General features: G+C 37.2%; 1 protein-coding gene across 1 annotated transcript in view; it reads right to left on the bottom strand.

Annotated features, from left to right (window-relative positions):
• Positions 1 to 2,122: 2,122 nt before the first annotated feature.
• sez6l (seizure related 6 homolog (mouse)-like) overlaps positions 2,123 to 9,560 on the bottom strand; it is a 46,707-nt gene continuing 39,269 nt past the window's right edge. Inside the window, exons 7-10 of the mRNA XM_028462187.1 lie at positions 5,301 to 5,467; positions 5,003 to 5,197; positions 4,384 to 4,522; positions 2,123 to 2,478 (exon numbers count right to left, since the gene is read on the bottom strand). Of these exons, the coding sequence (XP_028317988.1) occupies positions 2,232 to 2,478; positions 4,384 to 4,522; positions 5,003 to 5,197; positions 5,301 to 5,467 (748 nt within the window). The 3' untranslated portion in view covers positions 2,123 to 2,231. The remainder of the gene's footprint in view (positions 2,479 to 4,383; positions 4,523 to 5,002; positions 5,198 to 5,300; positions 5,468 to 9,560) is intronic.

Raw genomic sequence — 9,560 nt, 5'->3', positions numbered from 1 at the left:
CAGAGTAACAGGTCTGCAGGGATTCGCGTGAGTCCATGTTCCTGTTAGATCAATTATTCATCCTCTATTGACTCTGATCTCCTCCTCTGAACACATACGCACACACACACACACACACACACACACACACACACACACACACACACCCGCACATACACACTTTCTATTGCTTATATAGCTCATCTTTTCTTTACTTTTCTTTGTGCTCTTCATTTTATTGTCGTACCTTACAATGACTTGTCTTGTCCTATTTTAAAGTGTTATCTTGTCCGTCTTACAATGTCTTGTTCTATCTTAAAGTCTTGTCTTATCCTATTTTAGATCTGGTCTTGTCCAATCTTATAATGTCTTGTATCTTAAAAAGTTTTATCTTATCTTACAATGACTTGTCTTATCATATCTTAAAGTCTTGTCTTGTCATATTCTATAAAGTTTTGTCTTGTCCTACCAAACAATGTCTTGTCCTATCTCAATGTCTTGTCTTGTCATATCTTACAATGTCTTGTCTTGTCCTTTTTTTGGTCTTGTCTTGTCCAATCTTATGTCTTGTATCTTAAAAAGTCTTGTCTTATTGGCAATCTCTTGTCGTATCTTGCAATGACTTGTCTTATCCTATCTCAAAGTCTTCTCTTGTCATATTCTATCAAGTCTTGTCTTGTCCTATCATACAATGCAGTGACGTGCCGTGACCACTAGGGTTGGGTAGGCACGTTGCACATCGAGACCACTAATGACAATTTCATATGTTTCTGCTGACAAGTGTTAATTCAATTCAAATCAATTTTATTTGTATAAAGCAATTTCCAACAAAGTCATCTCAATGTGCTTATCAAAATATAAAATTCATAATAAGAAAGAAAAAACCCAATAAGATCCACATGAACAAGTATTTAGCCATCTAACAAAATCAACATCATAAACACCATTAAAGAAACATAAACAATTATTTTATATAGCCTCCATACTCTCCAACAAGATATATCTCATGACACGGCAGCACATCTGTTGTTTGTGTTGGAAACACAGAAACACGGAGAAAATGACAACAACTTAGAACATCCTCAGTGAGGAGCATCCACAAAGCCAATCCTTCCTTTTGTTCCATTCACTGTGAAAAGTATGAAACATTTTCTGACCTTACCTTTGCTGAAGGTCTGGTAACTCAGGTGTTGGTCTCCATCTTTTAAAAGCTGTCGTTTTTCCTCAAAAAAAAGTTTCTCTATCATCTCTGGTGCTGTCATCCTGCCTGTAGTGTTATCCCACCCACTCGCTAGAGAACGTAGCAGCAGCGGTCACATGGCATCTATTCACTAATGTACTGTGAACTTATGTATAGCATTTAGCATAGCGCAGTTACGTCCAAAGGCAGCTCTCTACGCTGCCTTTGGATGTAAATGGTTGTCATCTTGGGGACCTGACTGCGCATGCGCAAACACGTAAAATCACGCAATGGAAAGGGAGGCAGAGGAGCAATGTGCTTTTGGGAGGGGGCGTGGCCTCCCTCTGGCTTACAGTGGAGTGAAACGCACAAAATGCGGACACTTTCAAACTTATAGGTACTGTAGGCTATTGGAAATGGAAAAATAAATAATTTATAATTATATCATAATTAAAACAAATAATCAAAATATCAATTCACCCTTGGGTAGGCACTGCCTACTCTGCCTACCCTGACAGCACGTCACAGATACAATGTCTCATCTTATCTCAAAGTATTGTCATGTCTTACAATGCCTTGTCGTATCCTACAGTGCCTTGTCTTGTCATATTTTAGGTCTTGTCTTGTCCCATTGTATATTGTCTTGTATCTAAAAAGTCTTGTCTTGTCGACAATGTCTTGTCGTATCTTACAATGTCTTGTCTTGTCCTATCTTAAAGTCTTGTCATATTCTATAAAGTTTTGTCTTGTCCTACCATACAATGTCTTGTCCTATCTCAAAGTCTTGTCTTGTCGTATCTCACAATGTATTGGCCTATTTTTGGTCTTGATAATGAATAATGTCTAACAATGACTAGTCTTATCCTATCTTAAAGTCTTGTCTTGTCATAACTTACAATGTCTTGTCTTGTCATATTCCATAAAATCATCTTGTCTCATCTCAAAGACTTGTCTCGTCGTATCTTACAATGTTGTGCCTTGTTCTATTTTAAGTCTTGTCTTAAAATAGGACTTGTGATGTCTTGTCGTATCTTATCAATGTCTTGACTTGTCACAACCGGTAATTTTTTTGTTAGGTGTGTGTAAAATAAATCTGATAAGTGTTTGTCCTGTCCCACTCACCCATGTAGTTGATGATGAAACCTTCTCCTTTGCCGAAGACGAGCCCGGCCGGGTCTGAGTGGAAGGAGACGGTGAGGTCGGGGGTGGAGGAGGAGAGCTTGAAGGGCCCGCTGCCACCGGCGAAGCGGCCCAGGATGCGTGTGGTGACTTCATCGCCGTCGGTGATGGTGAGCATGTCGCTGTCGCTGATGTTCAGTCTGTTCCAACACGAGAGGAAAAGAGGATTGATTGATTGATTATACTTTATTAATCCCCGAGGGGAAATTCAGTTTCAGTTACATCCCGACCAAGAAACATGAAGGACAATAACAAATCACATGGGGGACAACAATGGGTGAGAAGAAGAGGTAAAAAAGGCAAAACCAAACTGGGTCGTTGTAGAGAGGGGCGGAGTTAGATATCATGAAAAAACTCTTCATTCTACATTGCAACAAAAACACAACATTCACAACATACAAGATGGAAAACAAAGGCTTTTGAAATTTAAGAGCCGTAGCTGCGCTACTGACAACAGCCAGATAACGTGTGGCGACAGTTCAGCATTAACAGTTCCAGGTGGGAATGCAAGGAAGGAGGATGAACGGAGACGTGTCTGACGACGTTCAGTTATTACCACTGATGATCATGTTGTTATTATTGTTTAAAGCAGTGGTTCTCAACCTTGGAGTCAGGACCCCCATTTGGGATTGCGAGACACTGGGTGGGGGTCCCCACATGCCTTCAAGAAACTAAGAATATTTTCTGAACAATTTGAGCCCATTTTTGCTTATTTTCATTACTTTTCCTTGCCATATTTTTGCTTCTTTTAATGCATTTTAGCTACATTACTCCCATTCCTGCCACTTTTCTGCACTTTTTTTGACTTTTAGACACTTTCCACCACATTTTCCACCTAATGTTGCATATTTTGACCCATTATTGTCACTTTAACTTATTTTCATCATATTCCATGCTTATTTTTAACAATTTATCCAAATTCACGATATTTGTCATGCCCATTATTTGCCTGTTATTTGCCCCTACTTTTTAAATTACATTAACGCCTCCCCCCATTTCTACCACTTTTAAGCCAATACTGACACTTTGAACCCTTTTTTTACCACTTTTTTTGTCTGTTTTTGGCCACTTTAATTTGCAACTTTTAACCAATTTTCTGTGGTTTTAAAAATCCCATTTAACCACCTTTTCCACCATTTTTGGTCACTTTTAACCCATTTTATTTCTGATTAAAACAAGGATTTATACCTTTAAGATGACTATATACTGTGGCTCCATTAAGAATAAACTTCCTGTATAACAGTGGATATTATTCAGATAAATAAATAAATGTGGTTACGCAGATTCATAGAACAATGGACAATCATGTTGCTGACTTTATGAATGGGCCCCAAAAATCTCTCCCCTTTATTCCCCCTCATAGATGGCCCTGTCTTCACATGACTGTTCTTCAATGTTCATGTCTGTGTTCAACCACCTTCAGCTACAGTGGGTGTCCCTGGTCTCTGGAACCTTTATTTTGGGGGTCGCAGGCTGAAAAGTTTGAAAACCAGCGGTTTAAAGCATTGTCTGTTAAAAATGTACTCTATTATTGTTTTATAATAAGTTCGGGCAAGTTTAGGAGCCCATAAAATATAACTTTACCCTGAAATTAAAGAGTTTTATAAACTACAATTTAGCATTTTAAATTTACATTATTTTTCAATATTACTTTTTTCTAGGATGATTTTAAACTTATTGCACCGCTTTTTCACACTCCCTAGAAAAAAAAATCAATAATCTTCAAACATGTTTGATTTTAAAGAAGCGTAGTAGTTCGACTTCTCATGTCAGACCACGTCTTAATTCAAGACGGATCCTAGAAACGGGCCCGTGCGGAGAGCCTGGTACGAGCTGCGTTTCTTTCAGCCTCTCTAATGTTTGAGTTTAATGACTCGCTACGAGCAGAGAAAAGACGCTGTTTGACTCCTCGCTCACAGCTCTCCACATCCATTTTTAATCACTGCCGTGCCGTGGTTTCCCCTCGTACAGACGGACCTCAGATCACAGCTGGCTTTTGTGTTTGTTTGTCATGTGTTGATTTTTTTATTTTTATTTTCACTCACAGCTGAACGTCGAGCAGCACTCGTTTGTCTTCGCCCCCGTGAATCCTCCAGCTGCAGTCCTCGCCTTCTCCGTACCACTCGGGCCAGTTGGGAGACAGGATGACCCCTCCAGGACCAGTAAGGTCGCCCTCACACTGAGCTGAAGGAGGAAAGAACAGAAGAAGGAAGGTTATTTAAAGAAGTGCTCCCATCAGGCTGATCACTGACTAAAGATCACATCATTATTGACTATTTATTTCATATGTAAATATCCATGTCCATCCCACCCCTTTCCTTTTTTTAATTTCAGTTTTATTTTATAATAAACATTGTATATATGTATATTGTATTCTTTATTTTTTGTCTTTTGCACATTTTTTTCTTCTTCACTGTCTTGCACTGTTAATGAGAGCTGCTATTTAAAACAAAACAAAAAATTGTTATGCTTTTGTGCAATGACAGATAAAAGATTCTGATTCTGATAATTAAATAATAATTTAAAAAAAACTGCGTGACGTACCTTCACTTTCTCAAATATAAATATAGTTAAAAAGAAAATGCAATTTAAAGAACAGAAGAAGGAGAAAAAGTAAAAAAAAAAACATACACAGTATAACAAACTTGTTAGACTCAGTGTTACCTTTGCACAGCGGCTCTGTGTCGTTCCAGTACGGGTCTCTGGCACTGATGCACTCGATCACAGGCGGTCCTTGTTCCAGAGAGTGACCCGGGTCACAGGTGAACTGAACCACCGCTCCCACCCCATACAAAGGGTCCGAGGTGGTGAAGTTTCCGTTCTGGAGATACGGCTCGTAGCAGTGGCCTCGCTCGAAGGCTGGAGGAGGAACAGATGAGTCAACCTATAATCTTCTACTCCATCAAAGCCTCCTCGTGAAGTGAATATTTCTGATGGATTTCAAATCCTGAGCATCTTGTACCTTCATAGCGGACATTGAACCCCGTGTTGTGGTTGGGCTGGTCCGTGATGAACTGAACCCGTACAGTCGGACCCTCGCTGATCACGCCCTCAAAGGGAATCTGTCCTCCTCGGCCCGAGTCGAACAGCACCACGGAGCCGGCGTCCAGCCCGCTCCACAGCACCAGCCTGCAGAGAAGCAGTGACATCATCAACAGACAATGAAAAACACTCAAACACGCAATACAGCATCAACTAAAGCCATGGCATAAAGAAACTCACCTTTATAAGCATTGATTTCTCCAATATTTAATCATTTATCTCAGAGGTTCCCGACTTTTTTTGGGTGGTGACCCCATTTTGATATCACAAATGTCCGGTGACCCCAGAGACATTTTTTTTCTAGAATTTGTTTTTAATCATGTTTATTAAAGGTCCAGTATTATGATATTTTTCACCCATCTCCATTGGTTCTAAGAACCCCAACAACATAGTATTTGAGGTTTATTTTCACAAACTCGCCTGTTTTCCAGAGTTTGAGCCTCTGAAAAGTGACTTTAATGACGCTTCTAAAAACAGGCTGTTTTGGGGCCTTCATGCATATGAATGAGTGGGCGTGTCTGTAGATGCTGATTTCACGCCACAGCTTTATTACCATAGCGATTTTCTTTTGCTATCCACACACTCTTGCTATTGTGTTCAGCCAAAAAACTGCACATTACAGTAAAACACATGGCTGTTTAAGAGGCTATTGTGATTGTGAAACGATAAACGCTGCTCCATGGTGTGTGTTTATCACATCAGCAGCAGCAGCGCAGTAAACTGTCAGCTGAGTCAGCTGTTTCAAACACTCACTGGGGTGTTAAGCTGCGAAGTCACTTTCTTCTCCTCCTCAGCTCTCATAGCCACAGGAATAGTGCATTTAAGGTGCTTCTCAGGGAGAGAACACATTGCATATGTAGCTTTACATATCTGATAATAAAGCATAACGTATATTCTATAATAAACCGCAGTGTTTGTTTTACCTGTGAGGTAGTTTGAAAGAGAGGAGCTCACATTCCTCTATAGGGGAGGAGGAGCCAGGATTGTAAGGAGGAGGAGTTTCCGCATTATGACATCACAACGCGAGAAAAATCCAACTTGTCCGTTTGGAGCTGACTTTTTATAAAATATGGAATAACAAGGGAGGGAGGAAACAGAACTTTTTCAACTTTGGTACTCTGAATGAGGCTAAAGGAATGTATAACACTGCAGCGAAACCATTATAAAGTCATTTTTTCACAATACTTCCCCTTTGCGCTATAAGGGCAGCGCCACACTGTGGCTGACCTGCAAACTACCCATCCTAAAGCTCCAATCCCTGTGCTAACATGCTGTTGTATTGAATTGTATGTTGTGTTTGTTGGTTTCTGTTGCAATGATGCTGAAGAGTTTTTTTTCATGATCCCAAACTCTGCCCCTCTCTACAAGGGCCTAGTTTGGTTTTTGCCTTTTTTTTTTTTTTACCTCTTCTTCTTACCCATTGTTGTTATCCCATTTCTCATCTAAATTTGGGGCGCCGCCCTTGTGGCCAACTGCAGTTCTCCCGCTCCTGTGCTCCCATGTTATAAATGTTATAAATGTTATGTGATTGTCTTTTCATGGTTTCTTGGACGGGATGAAACTGAAATGTGATTTCGTTGCTCTGTATGTGCAATGACAAATGAACTCAACTCAAAGTTTGTTATAGGCGCCAGGATTAGTGCACAAAGTGGCAAGTGCACCACCTCAGATATTTCTATACTGCATTTTATTTAAACTAGATTTATATTTGAGAAAGTTTAAGTATAGGATGTAGTTATTTGATGTTTATTGTGTGTGATGTGTATTTGAAAAATAATTAATAATTTTAAACATTAAAAATCTGTTTTTACCAAAGTTTTTTTTCTCACCAACTACTAGAAATTTCAGGCAACCCCATTTTAATTCAAGGTGAATTAAATATATATATATATATATATATATATATAAACATAATAAAAAAATACAAAATAATATGTACTGTGTATATATATATATACACAGTACATATTTTGTATTTTTTTATTATCTTTTTATTTAAAAAGGCAAATTTCCATCACAAACATTATTCACAACAATATTCACTCCAAAATATAGAAAAGGATGGTTACATTTGTTAAATTCAGGCAATTCTGACCATCCTGCCCTTCTGTGTTTTTTAATTTTTATTTTATTTAACATAATGTATAATATGACCCTAACTTTATTACTGGCATTTATTACTTTTTGTATCGCATTTTAGTACTTGATTTTATTTATTTATTTAATTCTTTTTTTTTAAATTTATGTATTTACTTCTTTTTTTCTTTTAAACAAAAAAACTACAACATTTTATAATTTTTTTAATTGCATTGCATTACTTGATTTTATTTATGTATTGTTGAAAAAACAGCATTTTATTGCTTTTTTTTTTTTTCCTTGTCATTCAGGGTTGCAGCTTCAGTCTGAGCTTTTCTCAGCCAGTCTCTCAGAGCCGAATCCGCCTGGTTTTATGATGAAATTAATGTTTTATTGTCTTTTCTGTTATGCAAACCCCCTTAAATTGAGTCTGAATGTATGAAATGCGCAGTAGAAATAACGTTTGGCTTGCTTGCTCTCAACCAGTCTGACTTCATGACTCATCATCACTTCTTAAAAAAGAGTCAAAACTCAAAATGCCAAAACTCAATGGGCTTTACGGTGCCTGTGGCTTGATTTTGCACTGAAAAAAATCTAAAATGTGAAAAATATGACATTAAAATGGGCAAAATATGAAATTAATAATAATAGTTAGCTCAATTAATCACATTAAGCGTGTTTGGCATGATTTCGGGAAGTGGAAATTGGTTAAATTCTGAAACAGAATCAGTGAAATTTTAAAAAGAAAAAATCGCAGCCTCTACAAATCGTATGCAGACGTGGAGCAGTGAGGAGGAGCAGCGTGTGTAGATGTTTTTGTTTAGTTTAGTTAGAAAAAGGCGGCTCTGGAGATTCTGTTTTTAAGGTCTAATATGCACCTCAACGTCTTTTGTAGAGTCTCTGATTTTCTGTGATCATGGAAAATACAGAAATTACTTCTGGAAAAATGTCAATATTGTTATTATTTTTCAATTATTTCTATTGTTCTTGTACACAAAATAAACCAGAAACTGTAATATGACAGCGAACGTCGCCAAACACGCATGTGTTAGGACAATATCACGCATTTATGCACAATTTGTTTTCGTAAACGTGTGATGAGAGACGTAAATGTCAATTCTCGCACAAAATCTGACGTGATAGGACGATCTTCACCTTCTAAAATGGAAATGACATGGATTAAACCCTTCCCGACATGTTTTCAGACAATATCACACATTACAACCATTGGCTTAACCGTACGGGTAGGCTAATGTTAGCTTTAGCAAGTGTAAAAATCTCGCACAAAATCTTAAGATCTTAACAGGTTTGTTTCAGAACATTTCTACTTATATATAAATGTTAAATAATACTGAACTACATTAACAGTCTTAAGCATATTTGGCATCATTTGGTGAAATTTAATAGCCTGTAAACACATGTTATTAGGGAAAGACGATGAAACGTTAATGTGTAAACCAGCGGTTCCCAACCTTTTTTGGATCGTGACCCTATTTTACTGTGTTACAAATACAAATAGAGTAAAAAAGATTAGTGCACAAAGTGACAAGACACGCAAACTCAGATATTTTCATACTGCAGGTTATTAATTAATATATTTTATTTTTTATTTTTTTCCCTTTCTTCTTTTTTATACTGCATTGTACTACATTTATATTTGAGAAAGTGAAAGTATTGAATGCAATTGTTGAAAATTGTGTGTTGTGTTTTAATTTGAAAGAGAATAATAATTAAAACAGTTTTTTAAAATATATATTTTTTATTCTGTTATTAATTTTGTATATTTTTGTTGTCATTCTCTGGGTTTTTAGTGTCATTTTGTGAGTTTTTGGAGTAATTCTGTGTGTTTTTAGTGTCACTTTTTGTGTTTTTGGAACCATTTAGTGTATTTTTGTTGTCATTCTCTGGGTTTTTTAGTGTCATTTCGAGTGTTTTGGGAGTCATTTAGTGTGTTTTTAGTGTCATTTTGTGTGTTTTTGGGCCCATTTAGTGTATTTTTGTTGTCATTCTCTGGGTTTTTAGTGTCATTTTGTGTGTTTTTGGAGTCATTTTGTGTGTTTTTGGACCTATTCAGTGTATTTTTGTTGTCATTCTCTGGGTTTTT

This window comes from Gouania willdenowi, chromosome 12, assembly GCF_900634775.1.
Source record: "Gouania willdenowi chromosome 12, fGouWil2.1, whole genome shotgun sequence".
Taxonomy (NCBI): Eukaryota; Metazoa; Chordata; class Actinopteri; order Blenniiformes; family Gobiesocidae; genus Gouania; species Gouania willdenowi.
This window is presented reverse-complemented; position numbering and strand designations above follow the sequence as displayed.